General features: G+C 52.3%; 2 protein-coding genes across 6 annotated transcripts in view; both read left to right on the plus strand.

Annotated features, from left to right (window-relative positions):
* The first annotated feature begins 513 nt into the window (after positions 1-513).
* On the plus strand, positions 514-7,268 carry NECAP2 (NECAP endocytosis associated 2). 5 transcript variants are annotated; one of them, XM_061601427.1, is made up of 8 exons: positions 514-722; positions 2,263-2,363; positions 3,024-3,128; positions 3,987-4,068; positions 4,339-4,447; positions 5,195-5,363; positions 5,788-5,881; positions 6,117-7,268. In XM_061601427.1, exons 1-8 carry the CDS (start codon positions 628-630, stop codon positions 6,163-6,165), a joined length of 804 nt encoding a protein of 267 aa, XP_061457411.1. In that variant the 5' UTR covers positions 514-627; the 3' UTR covers positions 6,166-7,268. The 5 variants fall into 5 exon arrangements, with proteins under 5 accessions (XP_061457411.1, XP_061457413.1, XP_061457416.1 ...); XM_061601429.1 differs by having other exon boundaries at positions 519-722; positions 5,791-5,881; XM_061601432.1 differs by having other exon boundaries at positions 637-722; positions 2,225-2,363.
* A 2,594-nt stretch (positions 7,269-9,862) lies between these two features.
* Positions 9,863-20,790, plus strand: part of CROCC (ciliary rootlet coiled-coil, rootletin) — a 41,454-nt gene continuing 30,526 nt past the window's right edge. Inside the window, exons 1-5 of the mRNA XM_061600928.1 lie at positions 9,863-10,297; positions 12,865-13,006; positions 14,527-14,678; positions 18,995-19,072; positions 20,178-20,369. Of these exons, the coding sequence (XP_061456912.1) occupies positions 10,250-10,297; positions 12,865-13,006; positions 14,527-14,678; positions 18,995-19,072; positions 20,178-20,369 (612 nt within the window). The 5' untranslated portion in view covers positions 9,863-10,249. The remainder of the gene's footprint in view (positions 10,298-12,864; positions 13,007-14,526; positions 14,679-18,994; positions 19,073-20,177; positions 20,370-20,790) is intronic.

Below are 20,790 nucleotides of genomic sequence, written 5' to 3' on the forward strand. Positions count from 1 at the left end.
TGGCCCTCAGGAGGGCGGCCTCTCGGAGCTCTAAGGGGCCCTTCTGGCCCTCCGCTTCTACTGCAGGGACACAGACCGCCACGCGGATAGACAGAGCGGCGGCGCGGGGCTTCCCGGTCCCGTCTCCATGGCACGCGCTGGACCTCTCCGTTGTTTCCTGCGAGCACCTTCCACTTTCGCCCCGCGGAAGGACAACTAGAAGCCCAAGGGAAGCCCAAGGAACTCGGAAGCTGTCCATTCCCGCCAGAATGATAGGTTTCATACGTCCTCGAGCTCTCCTTGGCCTGACGGCGAGAGGCGTGTGACATTCCTCAATTGGCGGTTGCGCAAAAACAAACAGGGAGGAAGACCATAGAGGTAGAGAGGTTGGCTGATTTGGCAGCGCTTCCTGAACCCTTGCGAGTCGCTGTCGGCCTTCTTCCGCCCTCAGAGTTCGCTTACAAAACAACACTTTTCGTCGTAAGTCTATGGCCTTGAAAGAGAGTCTGAAAGTCCACGCAGGAATTGGCGTCAAGTGACGTCTAGGTAGACGAGGCCCCGATCTCCCTGTGCGCGAGCACCCGCGCATGCGCTTCGAGAACGAAGCGGGGACCCGTATTTCCGGGTCCTCCGAAGTCGGCGGCCGAGATGGCGGAGAGCGAGGAGTACGAGTCGGTGCTCTGTGTCAAGCCGGAAGTCTACGTCTACCGCGTGCCTCCGCGCGCCTCCAATCGGGGCTACAGGTGAGGGACGCTCCTCCGCCTCTGCGCACGTGCAGAGCGCTGTTCGCTTCCGACTCCTCCCTCCCCCTTCCCTTGGCGTGAGGAAGGTGGGGCGCCCCAAAGCCCCCGCATAAGGCAGGTAACAGAAAATATGTTTAGTCCAAAATCCAATTCCCGTACTTGGCCACTGAAAATGTAACGGAATAGCGTGCAGGCTTTCGAGTTCTCCAGAGCTCTTCATCAGGCTGGAGGTTAAACAAAACATAAAGCGGCGGCGGCGGGGGAAAAGAAACTTGGCAGGCGGTGAATTCCTCTAGGCCAGCATTTAGTCACCGTCTTAAGAGTGGGAGACGGAGGCACCTCTCAGGTTTCAGGTGGTGCCTAAGACTGCGGGGGGGGGGAGGAGGAGTAAGAGGAGGACACAGCTCCATCCTCCACACACAAAGACGCGTCTTCCGAAAAAGGCAAGATTTGACGGAAGAGAGAAAGGTGGATGTGATGCCCTTCCCTGGCTCTCCCTGTCAGGTTCCTACCTGCTTGTGGCTACTGCCTTTCACGAGGCACCACCAGGGACTCCACCAGTCCGGACTGTCCTTTTTTATGGTTTCTCTCTCCGCTCTAGCACAGATCTCACTAGATCCTCCTGCTAGGCAGCACCACCAGTCACGTTCTATAACCAATGTTTCCAGAGACCTTGCCTGAGTCTCCCTCTATCCGGTTACTTTTGTGACTGCGGGCTTATGCTGTTCCCAACCCCCTTGTATCAATGTAGATAACTCATATAACTTGGGGTTGCTCTGGATACTTGTAATGTTATTATTCTCCTCTTCACCGCTGCCACCATTTGTTACTGTTGCCCTTCAGCCTTGGTAATTACCTTACCCGCCCTTCTGGTCTGTGAAACCCCAGCCAAGGATCAGGCCTTCGGTAAACCAAAATAGTATTTATTAAATAACAGAAATAACAAGATTACTTTTCTAATGGTACTTAAGCATATGGTTTCATCTATTCTTGTGATACTTGACTTATCATTAACTAGAACCCCCACTCCCTCTTTCTCCACACTCTCCTGACATCCACCACCTAACACCCACCTCCAAACACCACCAAAAACAACCCACAACACCTCCCAGATTCAACTGTCATTCTTCCATTTATACTCTCAGCCATTCAAACGCTCAGCCAATCATCCAGCATTCTACTGCTCATCTACTCCCCCCTCCTCTTTCATTCCGCTTACCATGTATCTTCTATACAAACAGCACTTACCATATTTACATTAATACAGGAACATCACAGTGGACATTTGCACATAAGAGTTAAGAAGTGAGAAAGGGGAGGCGTCGTTTCGGATCAGGAGGCCTGGTTTCTGCAGCTATCACTTAGGACATGGTGCACATCTGCTGTGATTGAGGCTGGAAGGGGGCTGCTGATGTGGATTTGCTGCTTCATAAGCAGGGGGTTGGACTGGATGGCCTTTGTGGTCCCTTCCAACTCTATGATTCTGTTGGGTGACTTTTTAGACCTGAACAGCGGCGCTGTCTTCTCTCCCTGGTGCTAGAGCTGCGGAGTGGCAGCTGGACCAGCCAGCGTGGAGTGGCAGGATGCGAATCACAGCCAAAGGGAACATGGCTTATATCAAGCTGGAGGACAGGAATTCAGGTAAAGGGAAGGAGGTGTTGCCTTGGTACGATGTGGCTATTGGAGGAAAGGTTTTTGCGAGCTTGAATACTCAGGTAAAACCTCACAGGCAAAAGAAGGCAAAATGACTCCTGTTCAGGGTGGATGGTTTTAGTTAGGTTCATTGTCCAAGGCTGTGGTTTTGTGTGAAGCCGGTCAGAGTTTTTCTCTGAGTATGTCAGGCTTTCTTCCTGTTATGCACGCTTTCTAAGGAGTGTTGTGGGGGGTTAATCATGGGCAAGCTCTGCATTCAGATGGAAGGAATAATGTAGCTTTATTGCAGCGCCCTGATTTACTCAGCAATGTAAAAAGTCTTGGCTGCAGAAAGGCCACAAGTTTATGCGATGCAGGACCCTCTTCCCCAAAGCCTTTTGAAGGGTGTGAATGCAAGATAACCCTGAGCTGCTGCATCAAGGCCACACAGCCATTGTGTTGCTTGAGAGGAGCCTTCACTGGGTCTTTTTTTGCACATATTCTTACATTAAACCAAAATGCACAAGTGTACTTGTGAAGAAAAACAACCCAATTGGCTCTGTACAGGTGTGAAATCCTCATGGTTGATGAAGTCCTGTGGATGCCAGTCCGTGGTTGGGTGGGTGGAGCTGACCAGCTGGTTTCATGCTCTCAATTTCCCCCCTTCAGGAGAACTTTTTGCCCAGGCACCTGTGGACCAGTTTCCTAGCATTGCTGTGGAGGGTGTGATGGATTCCAGCCGATATTTTGTCATCCGGATCGAGGACGGGAACGGTATGGGTGCGAGGTTCGGATCTCGTCCTCCTAGGTTCCCGCTTGTGCTTCACCAGAATGATTCTGGGGCAGCAACTGCAGTCCTGCCTGTTCCTCTTTCCCTCAAAGCTTCCTCCCTGCAGACTGCTGGCTGGGATTTGCCAGAACTTTGGGGTCATCTTGGGCTAGTGTGATGGGCAACCTGCTTGGGGCGGAGCCTTTGGGAATCTCCTTCCTCTCTTCTCTGCCTGCCGGCACTTCCCATTCAGGGCTCTTCTTCAGCACAGCTCCTCCTGGCCCTCCCAGCACCAGCTCTGCATGCCTTCCCCAGTGCTGCTGTTGCAGCTTGCTCTCCACCCCATATTTTCCCGCTCTTTGCCTTGTCTGGGTTAGCTAACACTACTATCAAATGGGCCGCTGGTCAGGTCCAACTATACAGCTATGGGCTATTCTTGCACGTGCTGTGGTGTTTGTGAGGCCTTCCTGCCTTGTCAAGGTTTTGTTGCTGGTCCTCCTGAGCGGGGAAGGAGGCCTTGAGGTTTGGTGCTACTTTGGTGCATTTTGCCTCTGGCCAGGCCACTGCTACGGCCATGTGTAGCACACCTGGTGTAACCTGACTGCCCTTCTTATAAGCTGTCCTGACTAGTGGCTGTGATATTTCTTTACGGATCTCCCACCTCAGGTCCTGACAGGAGGAGGAGAGCTTTAATCCAGGGAAAGCCTTCCCCCTCCTCGTTTTCCCTGCTCCCTGAGCCGCCTGGCCACCTCCTCCAGCCATGCTGCTGTCTGTGCACAGCCTGGGCCTTAACACCTGCTTGATGTGTTGGGATGGAAGCTCAGCATCTGCTGGCGACTGACTGAGGCTGGTTTCTCTTGCAGGCCGGCGGGCGTTCATTGGGGTTGGCTTTGTCGACCGAGGCGATGCCTTTGACTTCAACGTCGCTCTGCAGGACCATTTCAAGTGAGCGCTGTTTTCTCTTGTCCTCCTTGATGCCCCCTCTCAGCTGACATCAGAGGCAAATCTAGTGTTTGGGGTCCTGCCTGCCCTGTGAGGGATTTGTCCTGACACAGAACTTGTTTGCTTTAAGTTGTTTGTGTGTTGAGTAATGATGTGGCTGCTTTACCTGCACTGCCTCCTGCCCCCCCACGTGACAGCATCTTGTGCCTGTTGTTCTGTTCCTTCTGCTACCCCGTGACATGCAGCCCCTCTCCTCATTTCTCCTCTTGGCAGGTGGGTCAAACAACAGAGTGAACTTGCCAAACAGGCCCAGAATCCGGACCAGGGGCCTAAACTAGACTTGGGCTTCAAGGAAGGGCAGACCATCAAGCTCAACATTGCGGTGAGGAGGTGGAGCCTCACTTGGCTTCTTCTGCTGCCCCCTCAGGGCTGTGGCCATGGGAGGGGGCTCTGGAAAAGGGATTGCCAGCTAAAACCGCCCATCGGACCTGGAAGAAAGTTCCTTCCTGACCCCAAGTGGTGGCAACTGTTCAGATCATGAGGGTGTCCAAAATTCCACCTCTCTCCTCTAAAAGGTGTTTCTTGAGAAGTGGACCTGTCTCACTGTAGTGTCCTGTTTCCAAAGGAGCAACTGCCTCTCTGGATCTGACAGAGGCACTTTCTTATGTTATCATCCAGCCCTGTTGCTCTGCCGCTGGGCCCTGTGGTAATGGCTTCTCAGAAACGGATAGCACTATGAAAGTGGGTGGTGGTGGTATTTTTGCTGTTGTGTTTTTCGTCAGATGGCTGTGTTCATTGTACATGTAAGTGTGTGAGGAGGAGGAGGAGGAGAGCCAAAGGCACTAGAGCCCAGGCCTTGAGCGGTTGTTGCTGCCTCCCAAGGGAGCAGAGCCCCAGAACCACTGAGCAGCTTGTTAGCTGGAGTAAAAAAGAGGAGCCTGACACAAGGAAGTGGGCATGTGACTCGGCAGACTGGGCCCTTTCCTCTGCCCGCCCTCTTTCTCTCTCCCTTGCACAGCAAACAGCTGGACTGATGTCACATGCAGAGACACAACAGTAGGACACCTTTGGCTGGGGGATGTTGTTAAGGCCTCTGAGCGGTTTTTAATGCTTTTCCATCTCCCTTCAGAATGTGAAGAAAAAGGACGGCTCCTCAGGCAGCAGACTGCGTGCAGCAGGCTCTGGGGGACCCAGCCTCATCCCACCCCCTCCTGGAGGAAAGGCTTCTATCGTCTCCCTGCCTGGGGAGCAGCTTCTCTGCTGCCCTGCGGAGTCCCCAGCCAGTGCTGCCAAAGCAGGTCTTTCTTTCTCATTGGTCGGCTCAGGCTGCCAAGGCGGGAGTGTGTGGCCACTGTAGTTTGTGGGGCAGAGCCACTAAATCTGTGCAGCAGTCCTGCTTCAGAGCTGCTGGAAAGCAGGAGTTTGTGTTTATTAGTAGACTGTTTTCAGGCCTTGCTTTGGGAGACCCTGAAGCGCTGTGGGCGCCCATTTGGTTTCCTCAAGGAGACGCGCTGAGCAGAGGAGGCATTGAGGTTATACATGGCAGTGTAGCTCAGTATTGTCTCAGCCAGCAGTGGCCTCTTCAGGAACTCAAGTGGGGTGGGGTGGCCTCCCCAGAGCTGGCCTGGAACGATCTGTGAAATATCTCCAAGTGGCAAAAGCTGACCTCTCTCTCTCTCTCTCTCTCTCTCTCTCTCTCTCCCTGTATGTCCTGTTTATCAGCAGATGCTTCTGTCCCTTGGCCACCTCCACAACCTCAGAATTCTACAGCAGAAGCAGCTGCCGACATCTGGGGAGATTTCACCAAAGCTTCTGGGTGAGGAATCCCCCCACTCCCCTTTCATGTGCCAGTTACGGAAGACAAAGGGTCTCCTCTCCCTGCACACTCTTTATACAGGCCCCTTAACCATTGCACCTCATCTTGGATCTAGGGGTGGCTCCCTGGTCAAAGGGTCTCCGTCTCTGCCCCAGGAACGCTGCAGGCCCAGCACCGCTGCATTTGCAGCCTCTGCCCTGCTGAAGGGCTGTCTTTTGTCTTTGCCTCCTCCCAGGTCTGCTTCTGGCCAGACTCAGCAGAACTCCAGGTGGGTCCAATTCTAAGTCGGGGTGTGCTGCACTTTTCTTGCACAAAGGCCTCCTTTTGTCGTTGTGGACCAAAGAGGAAGTTGCTGGCCCTTGTGGTGTTTCTGGAGATCCCGGCTCTTGACATATTCAGATGTTTGCTTTGGGCATTATGGGAAAGTGAATGGGGGGGATCTGGGTGGGCTATAGGAATCCTCTTCTCGCCTCTTCTCCCCCCCCGTGCCTCCTTAGCACTTTAGACTCTCTTCTGCTGCCCAGAGTCCCTAAAAGGGGGGGAAGATTCTTTCTTCACTCAAATCACAGCTTAATGACCTGAAAGAACTTGGAAGCTTGGAGGGCTGGAAGAGGGGTGGTGGCCATGCCTGACCTTCCTCCAGAAAGAAAACTGTTCACTCTGTCTCCCATCTGCCATTTTTCCTGTGTGGTGTCTTAGTACGTTTGTTAAGACACTTGCCCACCTCACCCCCTTTCCAGCTTGGAGGGATGTTGTGGTGCAGCTGCACCAGGGAAAGCAATCTGCACGACCGACTCTCTCACTGCAAGGCGGCTTCCGTTATCTGGGTCAGAGCAGCTGCAGCCTTTTGTGGGGAGTGACTGGGAGCTCCCCACCCTCTCCCGTGCAGGCATTCTCTGCACTTCGGTTTGCTGCAAATTTGAATTGGGCTTAACCGTCAGGCATCTCCTGTCGGGAATTGTAATTTCCAGAATACCTCCTGGCTGGAAGGGTGCTGGGGCTCCATTCTGTTGTCTAGCTGTGCCTTTGCTTGTTGTGTTTGAGGTAGTGGTGCCGGGGGCAAGAGAAGGTTCATCGGCTTGCTGGGCGGACTGTGGGGATGCTACATCGTCTCTCTAGGTGGGTTCTCTCCCTTGTGCAGCTTTTCCATGCAAAGTGCCCCCTTCTCTTAAGATTTTGTGAAGGACAAACTGCTTTCTCGGCCATCTTATGGAACTGGACTTGAATTGTTTTGAAATATAGCTCTTTATATACACTCTTACCTATTTATGCTAAGGTGAAGGCCTTTTACATAATGTTTTATCATTATGAAACACCTTACGTTTTTGTCTGCCTTTTCTATCGTTATTTTTGAGCTGGTTCCTGAATAAATAAATATATCTATCTATCTGTACAGTATCTGAATGTTTTTATTTTTGTTTGGGGATGAAGGGGAAGCAGAAATGAACTCAAAAGACCAAAGGATGTGGTAGCGTTTCAGTGACAGTGAAACGCTTGATGGTTCATGATGAGGTGTCACTTTTCTGCCTCTAAGTCTTTTGCTCCTGCAGTAATAACCACAGGCAGTTTTTGCTTCGTTCTGAAAGGGGGGGTGGGGGGAGAAAACTTGCCCTGGAAGTGAAGGCCTCTGGCTGGGAAGCTTTGCGCCCTGCCCTCCCATCTTTTTGAAAGATAGGTATTCTGTTCGGGCCAAGAGGTACATTTGTATTACTTCACAAGTTCCTTGACTGGTGTTTGTAACTGAACCTCTCTTCATTTTATGCTCTTCTGTAGGATAAAGACTGTTTTTGAACTAGAAAGCTGTGTGTTGGCAAGAATGTCTCTTGAAATATCCTGAAAGCAGAATCTGGGGTGTGTGTGTGTAGCGCTTGAGTTGGTGGTTTTCCTTTCAGGGGGCCGTATGGTCAGAGGTCAAATGTCATGGCAAATGTTGAGGACCCAAAAGAGCATCCCTGCTGGGTTCTTCATTGGCTCAGTGTCCTGTTCCAAGTGCCCCGTAGGCAGGAAGCCCCCAGGCAGGGCGTGGAGGCATCAGTCTGCCTCATCTCTCCCTCTGGACAAAATATTTGCCTTTGGATTTTCCTCCACTGTGTTTGAGTATCTGGTGTGTGTGTGTGGTTTGGTGCTGTTGCCCTGCCCTGTCTCCAGCACTCAAAGGAGATTATAGAAATCTAAGCTGACCAAGAGGCCCCACTGATGTTATCAGTCTGGCTAAAGCCCTTTCCAGCTTTGCATAATGTGGGGTGGGAGGGGGTGAAAAGGTGAATGTACTGGCAGTTGCCCCCCTGCCCCCTAGCAGGGGTCACTGGGGTAAGCAAAAAGCCGCCTTTTCGATAAGAAGGCTGAGTCCCAGCTGCCTGCAGAGCGACAGTGACTCCCTCCAGCTCAAGGCTGATGCTGGAGCTGCCACTCAGGTGGAGTCTGAGCTCTTGGCAGGGCGCCTGAAGGAAGAACAAAGGGGGAGGAGGCATGAGCTGGGAAAGGGACTGCCTGAGGCCCGTCTTCCACCTGAAGCAGGTGCCAGGTGCTATAATAACGCTGCCAACCGACAACCCGGCAGGGTCAGTGCCATCTGTGCAGGTGAGTGCACTTGTCTGGGCAGCCGTGGAATGTCTCCTCCTTGGGAGCACATCTGTGCTGGAGCCTGTTCTTGGGGTGTGTATGTTGGGGTCCCATGCTGAAGTGCTCAAGGGGGGTGCTGGGCTGAGATCTGCTCCAAGGCAGATGCCTGCACGGCAGATCCAGCGGTGTAGCTGTGCTTGGTGGGGAAGACCTTGCACTTTGCATATGCTCTTGAGTCCCTGAAAAAGACTATCCCTGATTCAAGATGAAACAGCTTCCCTCAAGAAGTGCTGCCCTAGGGCAGATCTCTCACTTGGGAGACCCTGTTAGCTCCACCAGGTTCCCTGCTGCTCCAGTCTCACCTCTGGAGAGCAAATGATTAACCTGCTTCTTACTGCCTTTTTATTTTGATTGTAAAACACTCTTGAGTTTGTTTAAGTGGGAAGAGATTGTTGTTGTTATGTGCCTTCAAGTCGATTATGACTTATGGCAACCCTATGAATCAGCGACCTCTAAGAGCATCTGTCATGAACCACCCTGCTCAGATCTTGTACGTTCAGGTCTGTGGCTTTCTTTATGGAATCAATCCATCTCTTGTTTGGCCTTCCTCTTTTTCTACTCCCTGCTGTTTTTCCCAGCATTATTGTCTTTTCTACTGAATCATGTCTTCTCATGATGCGTCCAAAGTAGGCTAACCTCAGTTTCATCATTTTAGCTGCTAGTGACAGTTCTGGTTTAATTTCTTTTAACACCCAATTATTTGTCTTTTTCGCAGTCCATGGTATGCACAAAGCTCTCCTCCAGCACCACATTTCAAATGAGTTGATTTTTCTCTTATCCGCCTTTTTCACTGTCCAACTTTCACATCCATACATAGAGATTGGGAATACCATGGTCTGAATGATCCTGACTTTGGTGTTCAGTGACACATCTTTGCATTTGAGGACCTTTTCTAGTTCTCTCACAGCTGCCCTACCCAGTCCTAGCCTTCTCCTGATTTCTTGACTATTGTCTCCATTTTGGTTAACGACTGTGCCCAGGTATTGATAATCCTTGACAAGTTCAATGTCCTCATTTTCAACTGTAAAGTTACATAAATCTGTTGTCATTACTTTAGTCTTCTTGACGTTCAGCTGTAGTCCTGCTTTTGTGCTTTCCTCTTTAACTTTCATCAGCATTCGTTTCAAATCATTACTGGCTTCTGCTAAGAGTATGGTATCCTCTGCATATCTTAAATTATTGATGTTTCTCCCTCCAATTTTCACACCTCCTTCATCTTGATCCAACCCGCTTTCCGTATGATATGTTCCGCGTACAGATTAAACAGATTAAGCCGCGCGCATTTGGGAAAACGGGGCTCTGTGGGCGCCTTTGCCGCCCCTCCCCTCCCTCCGGGCGAGAAAGGGGGAGGGCCGGTTTGGCTGCGATTGCAGCAGCTGCGCAGGGCGATCGGCTTCTAAGACCCGGGAGCGCCGCGGCTTGACGGGGGCAGGCAGGAGCAGGCTGCAGCCCCGCCCCCAGTTCCCTCCTGCCTGGCGGCGATTGGTCCTGCGCGGCTTCCAATCCGGCCAGCCATCCCCAGCCGGGCCCCTCCCTGCAGAACCCGCCCGAGTGCCCCCGCCAGACCCGGGAAAGCGGGAGAAGTGGACGGCGCGGCTCTTTCGGGTCTTGCTCGTCTCGTCTCCTCCGGGGGCAGGCGGGGCGTCCGCCGGCCAAGGGCCATGGGGGCGCACCCCCTTGCCTGGCAGGAGCGCCCCGGGCCTCCCAAAGCCGGGGCCAGGTGATAGCGCGCTCCTCCTTACGCCCATGAGCAACCCGGAGGGCGCAGAGCTGAAGTTGGAGGCTGTGATTGAGGTGGGCGGGGCTGTCCTGGGCGGGGGGGCGGAGAGGACTCTCGGGTTGCATTGGGAGGGGTACCCCGCCCCCTCTGGGTGGCTCATGAGGGGGACCTGGGCGCATCTTCTGCATCCGGATCCTTAACTTGGAGGCAGGAACAGTCGTGGAAATGGACCCCACCCCTGGGAAACCCACCATTCTGACTGATGCTTTTTGTTTTGTCCATTTAGGGCCTTAGGAAAATACTCTCTAAATTCTCCATGCCCTGGGGGTGTTTGTGTGTGTGTGGGAGTTGGAAACAAATTGTACAATTAGACAAGCTTTGATGTCATGCAGAAATGTTAAAACTTCATTTCTTAAAAACAAAATCTATCCCTTCCTGGTTTCCCACTTTTTTGATCTAAAAGCTGAATAAATCCCATGATGAATTTGGATAACTGGTTTTTAAAAAATCAACCACAGTAGTTTAACTGAGGAAAGAATGATATTTTGGGTGGAGCTGCAAATGGATCAAGTGTCTTTCCTGCCCCCGCGCCCCCTCCCTCATTGTGGCAAACACCTGGCCTCTGGGGCGCAACCCAGCAGGCATGGATCCAGCCCATCTGTTGCCTTTGGTGTAGCAGACACTTCTTAGTCCTTACTCCCTCCAAACACCCCATTTATCATAACAGGTTTTACTCTTAACTAAATGTAGCCTGGGGCTTAAATGTTCTCACAGGACTCCCTTCTGACTACGCCTTCTGAAATTGATCTGAAGGTGCTGCCAAACTCTCTGGTCACGATCCAGCCAAAGAAGTCCTGTTGAAAGAGTGGAGTTACATTGCACAACTGTAAAATGTGTACACTCCTTCTATTTAGATGACCGGACACACATTTACTTGGAAATCTGCCACAACCTCTGAGCCTCAGCTCTTCTTATGAAAAATGGCCATAATAATACTGATCTACCTTGCAGGGTTGTTGTAAGACTTGCACAAGAAATGCTGCATAACTTTGAAGAGCAATTGAAAGAAATTGTCGCTATTACTGTAGAGGTTACATCCCTTGGAATTCTTTACTGATAGCTAGCAAACGCCCTCCATTCATGAGTCAGACCCTTTTAATTGTGTTCCATGAATTCCATGGGGTAACGATGCCCCTTATGAAAAGCTACTGCTTTGTCCCTTCTGTCAGGGCCAGTTACCAAAACAACCAGGGAGTTTGTGGCCTTGCTTTCCTTGGCTGCTGTTTTTCAAGAAAAGACTGGATAGTCTGGGACATGTCTTGGGAATGTCTTTAAGGTCTGGAAGCTTATGGATTCCTGTTACGTTTTTGGGCATGTCAGGGTACTTTTGCAAGGGGGCAGAAAGTCTCCCCCTCCCCGGTACACTTGCCTTTCTGTCAGTTGCAAAAAAAGTAAGCCAAATCCTGAGTCCTGTTTTGTAGGTGACTGTTAAATCCTCTGTGGGATAATGGCAGTGCTGGAGGCACCTTACTGGATTGCTGGGCGTTAGGACACGATGTGTGTACATCCTTTTTGACCTAAGTGGCCGAGGACCCGTTCCCAAGGCACAGGTGGGTCTGATTCAAGGTCCAATCTAGACAGTGGAGAGAGATCAACCGCCCACCCGCCTACCCAAGAGACTGCAGATGGAGCTACTGAGTTGACTAAGAAACAACCCCTCCCTTCACCCTCTCCCCAAAGATGCTCAGAGGAAAATGATGTCCTGAGCCCCATTGGTAGTGGTGCCCATTTACTCTTCTTAGCTCCTCCTTCCTGGGTTCATTGACAGTAAACTCTGGAAGAAGGCTGGGTTTTCTATTTGGATCTTGAGTTCTTAAGAACCTGAGGACTTCTTGAGACAGGCAACCCTCTCGCCTCTGCTATATCCCGCAAAGAGCCTCCACAAGATGCCGCGACAGACGGGGACTGAACACAAGGCACTGGGAAGGTTACAATTTAAATTTGTTGCTTGGGTTTTCCTTAACTGCTGACTGCAGTCCGATCCCCGCTTTGGAGGCTCAGGCAGGCTTTTCTCTCTGGAAATCCCTTCTGGGATTGTTCATCTCCCCTGTAGTGTCTTTCTGGCTCACTCACTTGGCTTGTCTGTGGCCCTATGCAGGCTCATTTGCTAGATTGGCTTGAGGGTTGCTGATGTACAGGTTGGTCCAGATAGCCCTTAGGTGACATAAGAATGCCCCAAACCTTAGAGTGGAATGCCCGGTATGTCTGGGATTCAATTTTGCAATAATTTTGCTGTAGGTTGCTCTGCCCCCCCCCCAAAAAAAGCTCACCGAAGTAGTGCACTCTTATTCCCGTTTTATAGATGGGGCATTGAGACAGAGTGCCTCAAGCCAAGGCAGGGTCCAGGGTAGAGGCAGGATACTGATTCAGCTTTCCTGGCCCAAAGGCTACCTCCGTAACTGCTGGACTTCGGGCAGCCTTTTTGGCTAGAGCACATGTCGTTCTTCTCACCATGCAGCGTTTGGTCTCGGCCTCTGCATTTTGCAGTGGGGCAACTCTTGCTGACTGGGGCTCCTTCAGAAGGCCTTGGCTTGCTTGGGCTGAGTTCTGCCACTGAGTCTGCCTTGTTCTTGTCTGGCAGAAATTGGAGAGCGGCATCCTGATCTCGGCTGAAGGGAAAAGCCTCTCTGTCAGGGGCTCCTGTGAAGACTCCCCCCCCACCCGCTTGCCAGCTCGCATCCGAGAGATTGTGGCCAATAACCTTTCAGAGAGCGGTTGCCAAGGTATGCTTTGGGGAAATGCTTTTCTTTGAATGGGAGGACCATGCACTGGGAGATGGGCACTCTTTTTCCACCTCTCCTGCCACAGCTCCTGTCATAACAACATAAGGAGAGCCCCGTGGCTGGATCAGGCCAGTGGCCTGTCTAGTCCAGCATCCTGTTCTGGCAGCAGCCAGCCAGATGTCTCCCTGTCTCCTTGCTGGGCCTGGCTGCTTCTGCGAGGGGGACAGCAGGGAGGAGGCAGCTAAGCTCCGCTCTGGCAGAGCACCTAGCCGGATGGACCCGTTCCTCCTCCAGCTCCTGGGAAGGGGACAGGTGGAGAGGACAGAGCAAGCTCTTGGCTTCCTGGTTTGTTTCCAAGCTTCCCCAGTCTTGTTCCAGCTGGCACATTTGTCCTCTGCTGACCTGTGGGCCTCTTTCTCCTGGGCAGGGCATAGCGCTGCTGGGGTTTTCTCTGTCTGTTGCCAAACAGAATTTGGAGCAGGTGGGCGAGGGCAGAGAAGCAGAAGGGGAAGGCAGCAGTGGGTAGGAAGCAATGCGTGTGTGTGACGCTGTGCATGTGCTAGCATCTTCTGCCACTCCCACCCTCCTCTTGTCCTGCCACTTCTTATTGGGTGGGAGTGAATTTGGGATGCATCTTTGTGAAGCACACATAAGGCACTAGAAGGAGCCTGGGTGCCAATGGATCAGGCCAAAGCAGGCACATCACACCGGGTATCATGTTGCTCCCAGGAAGCCAATGAAGGCACTAGACCTCCTCTGCTGTTGCATCTGCGTATCTGTCATCCACGGATAGACTATCATTGTATGTGGGGGCTCCCAGAGTCACTGATATGCCTGCCCCCCTCTAATGAATATGTCTAATCCTCTTTAAAGCTACCTAAGCCCATGGCCTTTGCCACATCTTGTGGCAGCAAATACTACACATTGGTGATGCATTGTGGAGAGGGAGCTTGATATTGTTGTTAGCAGTTCAAGATGAATGAACTTTGCAGAGGAAATGTTATTGCAAGGTGGAGAAATCCCGTAACTGCTTTAATGGTAACTTATCCCAATAACTGAGTCTATAGATGTTGAAATGAGAGGTGAAAACTGCAGGATTCCTCTATTGGGAAGTGAGCGGGGCTTCATCTTCTCTCGCAAAAGTGGCGCTGCTTGTCAGCATTCTGTTGCTGATGCTTTTAAAGTCAATAGTTAGAAAAAACTTTGTGATATATTCCTTGGAATCGCAGGAGCAGCAGCAGCCCATTGATGCACAACTGTTCTGGCAGTGTGCTCCAGCCTATTTTTCACTTTTATACAAAGTTGAATTATTAATTGCTTACATTGGACTAGTTGTATTGGGATGATGAGGCTTGATTATGTTTGTCAGGATGCAGTGCATGCTGGGACCAGGCTTACTTGTTTCGTTCCTTTCTTCAGCTTGACCAGCTGCACAAGTGCACTTGATGCAGGGTGTGTGTGTGTCTCCCTGCTTGGTTCAAACGCTACTTCCGCCTCTCTCTCTCAATCTCTCTCCACAGTGGCCTACCACGACGAGATGTCGTCCTTGCTTTCCCTCCAGGAGGAAAACTGCATCTTGCAGCAGGAGCTCTCTCGGGTGGAGGATTTGCTGGCCCAGAGCCGTGCAGAGCGTGATGAGCTGGCCATCAAGTACAATGCAATCAGTGAGCGGGTAGGTACAGAAAGCTGGCAAGGCTGAGTGCTGCTGCTGGGAGGATCACCTGTGCCTGAAGCAGGCCTTTCCAGGTAAATGTAACTGTGCAACATTGTACTTGTGCCAACGAGTGTGCTAGGTGCTGTACAGGTTGGCGGTGCTTACAGTTGGGCAGGACAGATGGAGGCTGTGCTCTTGCAGAGCGCTCCATGTTTTGCTTGTGTTTCCTGTCCCCAAAGTATAAGATCATTTGCAGAACCACACAAGTAAGAAGATAGATTTCTTCTCCAGAGAGCTTACAGGCTCCGCTATGAGCCCCCTTCCTGCTCTTTCCTGAACTGATGGCAATTGGGGTGAGTGGGTTTCGGCTTGTACTTGCCATGGGATTGAGCTCTGGCAGGGGGGAGTTGGTGTCTCTCTTTTCCCACCTTCTTTTCCCTCATTCTGGAGACAAAAAGTGCTGGCATGCTAGACTGGCTGCCGTTATTTCCTTGTTCAGTGTTCTCTCAGGCCCTTCTTCTCTGCCCCCTGCCCCACAAGAGTTGTGTCTTTGTGCCAGGATCTGCCTAAGGATCCCAGTGGAAGGCATTTGCTGGCTATTTTCCAGGGGATGTTGGTGTGGGGAGTGCTTTTGCCACCCCTCCTCCACATCTAAGACCTTAGGCCTGCCTCAGCATGTCCAGCTGGCTGAAAGAGAACAGGGCTTGTTGGGACGCGTCTTCTGGCGGTGAAATTCATGGGGGGATATGGTGGGGGTGGGGAGGAGGGGAGTCACAGCTCGTGCTTGACTTCAGTTAGGAGAGGATTGCAGAATGAGGAGTGAAACACTTTGTAAGGAAGGATGCATGAGAAATAAGGATCAGTGGTGATCTCATGCTCTTGAGGGCTGCTACTCAGTCAGAGAAATCTTAATCAGCTAGTTGGTTAGTTAATTAAAGTCTTCACAATTTTGTATAAGAGTGAAACAGTAATTTTGGAGAGAGAAGCATCCTTTCTTTTTAAATGGCTGCCAGGCACTATCTTAGAAAAGTCACCCCCAGCCCCGGAGAGGGTGTGGGCAGAGTGGCCCTTCTGAGATGGCACCTGTGCCCCATGTTCATGCACAGTTTTTGAGGGGCTCCTGTAATCCTTGCAACGACTCTGTACAGTAGGACTATACGCTACTTCAGGTGTCCCTCTGTTGCAGCTGGAGGGTGTGCAGTTGGAACTAGTGAATCCATGTCTGAGGTGATATTTGGACCAGGCTGTTTGCTCCTGGCTATGGTCTCGCTCTCTTTGTCACTGCAAGCAGGGTGAGAATGTTTTGGAACATTGAACCAGAGAGATTTTTTTCAGGAGCTGGAAGCCTCAAGCTAAGAAGGGCCGGCTGGCTGGCCTGCCTCTTAGATGCAGAGAAGGCTTTGTGTACAGTGCGGAAAAGCAAATATCTCCCTAAGAAATGGTGTCTGGGGAGGGGGGAGCCTGTTGTGTGTTGGGGAGGGGGGGTCTCCTCTCCTTATAAGGCTATGTTGGGGGCTCACATGCTCTGGTGACCATGGAGACCCACAAGAATTTAAATGGGTTGCAGGTTGCCATAGCAACCGTTGTCTTGGGAGAGGGTAAACTTTTCCTATACAATCCACATCCTGTGCCCAATTTTTCTTAAAAGATAAAAATTAGGTTTCAAAAAACAACTTTGGTCCCTTCTGACAAAGTGTTTGAAAGTGGGAGCAGAGGGTAATTTCATACAGCTTCTCTGTTTAAATTGCCACAAGCTTGGCTGATTGATTTTTTTTTTAAAAGATAGGTGGCTTCCCTGCTAGTTTGGTCTGTGTTGCAGTCTCCCAGTTGTCCTGTTTAGCCTCACTGCAGTCCTCTAAGGTCCACCAGACTCTGTTTCTCTAGCCTGGATCTGGCCTTTCCCCTCACCTGGTACCTGGAGGTGCCTGGGAGTGACCCTTGGCTCTCCTGCGTGGGCAGAGCAGTAGACCTCTTGCTCGGTCTCTGAGCTTTGGGTTTCCACTTTCACTTGAATGTGACACAAATCAAAAGGAAGAGGGAAAACACATTTTTCAGTGGTCGGGAGGGAAGGAGGGGAGCTGCCTGCTGGGACTGGTGAGGCAGGCTGGCACAAAACGCCCCCCTTCTCGGGCTCCCTTTGGAAGGAGGGGGTGGGGAGCGAGCGTCTTGTTGCTCTGTCTCTGTGACGAGATGCTGCCGGCCTATGGCTGGGCACCAATGGCGAGGCCTGCCGGAGGGGGATTAGGGTCTCTGCTGTTGCTGCCTCTGCCCCAGCTTCCCTGCCTGCCTCAGGGTGCAAGGGGGCTTTTCCCTTTCTGTGGGCTTTTGCAGACTATGAACAAAGCCACTCCCGCCTTCGGCCGCTTGCCTTGGATGTAGCAAGGTGGGTGGGGGCTGTGCAAGGCTGTCCTCTCCCTGCCCCCCAACGGCCCCCTGCTGTAGGGCTTTGTGTTCCACAAGGTGGGGGCAAGTTCAGGAAGACCCATGTCTGGCCAAGCTGCCTGTGAGGAGGAGCCTGTGGGGCAGGCTCCCGCTGCGTCCCCCGGAGAGCCAGCGGGGCTGTACATCAGGAAGCGAGTGGAGCGGGCAAGTAATGCATGCGGTGTCGGTTGGTTGTTGGGGGTCTTTGATCCCCTCTGAAGAATTGGCTGGGGGAGAGGGAGGTCACGTGGACAATCTCCCCCACTGCCCCTCTTGCAGTGGGGTGGGCAGGTTCTGAACATGCTGGTTTTGGTGGGTACGCAGATGGGCCAGAAGAACGTCTGAAGGGACCTTCTCGGGGCTGAGGAGGGACGCTGGCTGCGGTGCTTACTTGCCATTGTGGGTCTGCCTGACAGGCCCTTCTGTCTTCCCTCTGGGAACTTTGCTTGGTGGGTCAATGGGGTCCTCCAGGAGAGTGGCAGGAATTGTACAGAAATGGCTGCAGTTGTGCATAAGGTGTTTTGCTGTGCAGAATATGGCTTGTTAAAAAAGCGAATGGCTTCCCTCCTCTCTGCTCCTTTCTCCTCTTCCGGCCTGAGGGGCGATGTGCCTTCCCGTTGGTGGCCTTTGGTGTCTGCCTTGCTTCCCCACCATGCTTTGCTGTGCAGCTGGCCCAAAGTTTGCGCCTGAAGGGGTCTGGCCCAGTGACCAATGACGACGTGGGTATCCTCCCCGCCCCCTCATCCCCCTTGGCTGTGGGGCTCTGCTGCCCAAGGGGCCCAGCGTATGGCGGGTGCCACTCTTCCAGCAGGATGGATATTTGCATCCAGCAGCCCGCTGTATGTTGAGACCCTCCCTGAGTAGCTCAGCTCCACTCGGTCATCAAGAGGTTCTGCCGAGGTGGGGAGGTGTTTGGCTTGATGTAAGAAGTGGCTCGCTGTTCTCAGCTTCTGAGCATTTGAAATAATTTCCAAGAAGAGAGTGCCTTTGAGTGCATGCAGAATGCTTCCCACCCCTCGATTACCACAGAGCCTTCCTACATATCTGCACTTTGAGCTTCTAGAAGAGAAAGGAAGGGGCTCCCGAGACCTGCCCCTCCCTCTCTCCCAAAGGGAGTCTTTTGGGTTCTGTCTGTGGCAGTGCTGGTGGTGGAGATTCCAAACAGTATCTTAACCCTCTTGTATGCCCAGATCCTGCCAGCCACTTTCCTTCTCCCTCTCTCGCTCCATGTGTGGTTGTCCCCCGGGCCCCTTTTGACTCTTCAGCTCCTGATTCCCTTTGTGCCTCCCTGGGTCCTTTTCTCTGATCCCTTATCCTCTGCCTTCCTCCTCTTTGCCTGTCAAAGAAGGCTTCCAGAATTCTCTCTGGTTGAACCATTTTGGCTTGACCAAAGTTAGCTGTTCTTGACATTGCCCTCTTCTCAGCTACCCCCTCTGCCTCCCTCAACACCAGCCTCTTCACTCTCTCTCTCCCTAACTTTTTACCCTTCCCCACAGCTACTTTTCCCATCTGAACAGGCTTCCCATTCTCTCACAGAGCCTGCCAGTTTGTCAACATTCATGTTCATTGCGAGCTTTCCTCAGAGCAGTTTAAATGTTTGTGAGCATTCTGTGGCATCACAGCTGTGCAACCAGTGGCTGGAGGGCAGGCAGTCTGTGACTCTGGGGTGTGGGGATATTGTGTCATTACTCCGGCACTCGAGTGGCCAGGGGTGGGGAGATCACTTTGGGCAGTGGTGGGGAAATACACAGCCCCATTCCCCTCTTGAAAGCAAGTGACTGCTTAGCGTTCTTGCCTAGTCTAGAGCCCCCAGCCTCTGTGTATGGCTGCACCTTGGGAGGGTGGCAGTAGCTCTTTCCTCCCCTCCCCAGGCTAGTCGTGCACTGACCTTGCAATGTCTTTTGATGTGGAAGCTGGATCAGGCTATTCACTGGAGCGCCGCGGGGCTGGGTGTCTGGCAAAGGGAGGCGCAGCTGAGGAGGACCCAGAAGGTGAGTGGCTTCCCAGGTCAGCTACTGCAGAGAGGCAAAGGAAGGATGAGCTGCGGTGTGGTGTTGGTGGGGGCCGGCTGCCGTTTGGACACTGTCACAAGCAACAACAACCCCCTCCCCCCGTCAAGCAGCTTCAGGCTTGTACATACAGTGGTGGCATCAGCTGATGGGGGTCTGTGTGTGATGTAGCCCTCAGCTGGGGACCAACCAAGGAAGCTGAGTGACAGGGGTGGGGGTTGCCTTGTTTTACCCTGTCTTTGATGAGAAGAAAATGGGCTGTTCAGAGGAACCTCACTGCAGGCTGAGCTCCCTTTGGGGAAGACTCAAGGAAGCCCTGGAGGCTCCTCATGTCTTTGTGACCGCCCCCCCTGCTTCCAGACATGTAGGTTGGGAAGGGAGAGTAGCCAGTGGGCAGCTGGCACTAGGTAGGGCCCCGCTGAACCCAGCAGGGCATCTCTAGGCACCCACAAGCAGCTCCAGGGCGAACCACTTCATCCTTGCCTGTTGCCGCCTGCCTGGGTCTCTTCTTCTCTCCCGCCCCCCCCCCAAATCAGCTGCCCAATTGCTGATCCTCTTTTCTGAGTCCCTGGACTCTTCTCTTCCTGGCGGGGGGGGGGCTGCATCTTAGGGTTTTTTCCTGTACAACATCTAGCACATTCATGCGCCAGATAAATGTTTCACCCTCCAGACTAAGGGAAAGCAAGTTGGTTTTTTTAATAATAATAATAAAAAGATACTTTTTGTGGAGGTAATTGCGTTTGAGTGTGAGACTGTGAGTCACCTGCCAAGGCAACGTGTTTTGGGAAGCGGTGACCGCCCTTAACAGCAGCTGCTTCTGGGTCTCCTCCAGGTCAGCCTCTGGTTCCCCACAGTGGCCAGCTGGGAGCCCACAATGAGGAGTGTGAAAACAAATGGCCCTCTCCTGCTGTTGCTCTCAGGAAATGGTATTCAGGGGTAGACAGCCTTGGGATATGGAGGTTCCAAACGGCCATGATGGGTCCTTTCGCGTGCACACGCACACCCCTCCCTCTGTATTTGAAGAAGCCTGTGCTATTCCTGCTGCCTCCTTCATCCTTCTCCTCTTCCCTTCCCTGGGACACCTCAGCTGGAGCAGGCTCTGCGCTTGGAGACAGGGGAGCGGGAACGGGAGTCGCTGGAGAACAAGAGCCTGGCCCAGCAGAACATTGAGCTGCGCCGGCGGCTGGACGAGGAGCAGGCGGCCTACAAGCGCAAGCTCCAGGCCTACCAGGAGGGGCAGCAGCGGCAGGCCCAGCTGGTGCAGAAGCTGCAAGCCAAGGTGGGCTGCCTCCCTCCCCCACAGCTGCAAGAGGGAAAGAGGGAGAGCGAGCGAGTGCTGGCCTTGTGGTTTTCTTTCATGGCAGGAATTGCTCTAAACAACTGATGTGTGAGCAGGGTTGGGAGGGTACTTAATCAACTAGAGCCGGGTTCCCAGGCGGTGGTCTGTTGACCATCAGTGGGCCAGGAGCTTCATCCTAGATGTCTGCAGTGTGGCTATGAAGAACACTCGCAATATCAGTTCTATGTAATTCTAGTTTTAATACAGTAAAGTGCAATGTATAGGAAATAAAAGCAGCAATTGAAAATCACACAGCATCCTCACAGTACAGTACGATGGCTACAATAGGCAGGGGAAAAAACCATTAAGTGGTCTGCCAAGACCCTCAGCAGCGTGTGTGAGGAGTCTGCTGAGTTAGAGA

Source organism: Rhineura floridana, chromosome 18 (assembly GCF_030035675.1).
Source record: "Rhineura floridana isolate rRhiFlo1 chromosome 18, rRhiFlo1.hap2, whole genome shotgun sequence".
Taxonomy (NCBI): domain Eukaryota; kingdom Metazoa; phylum Chordata; class Lepidosauria; order Squamata; family Rhineuridae; genus Rhineura; species Rhineura floridana.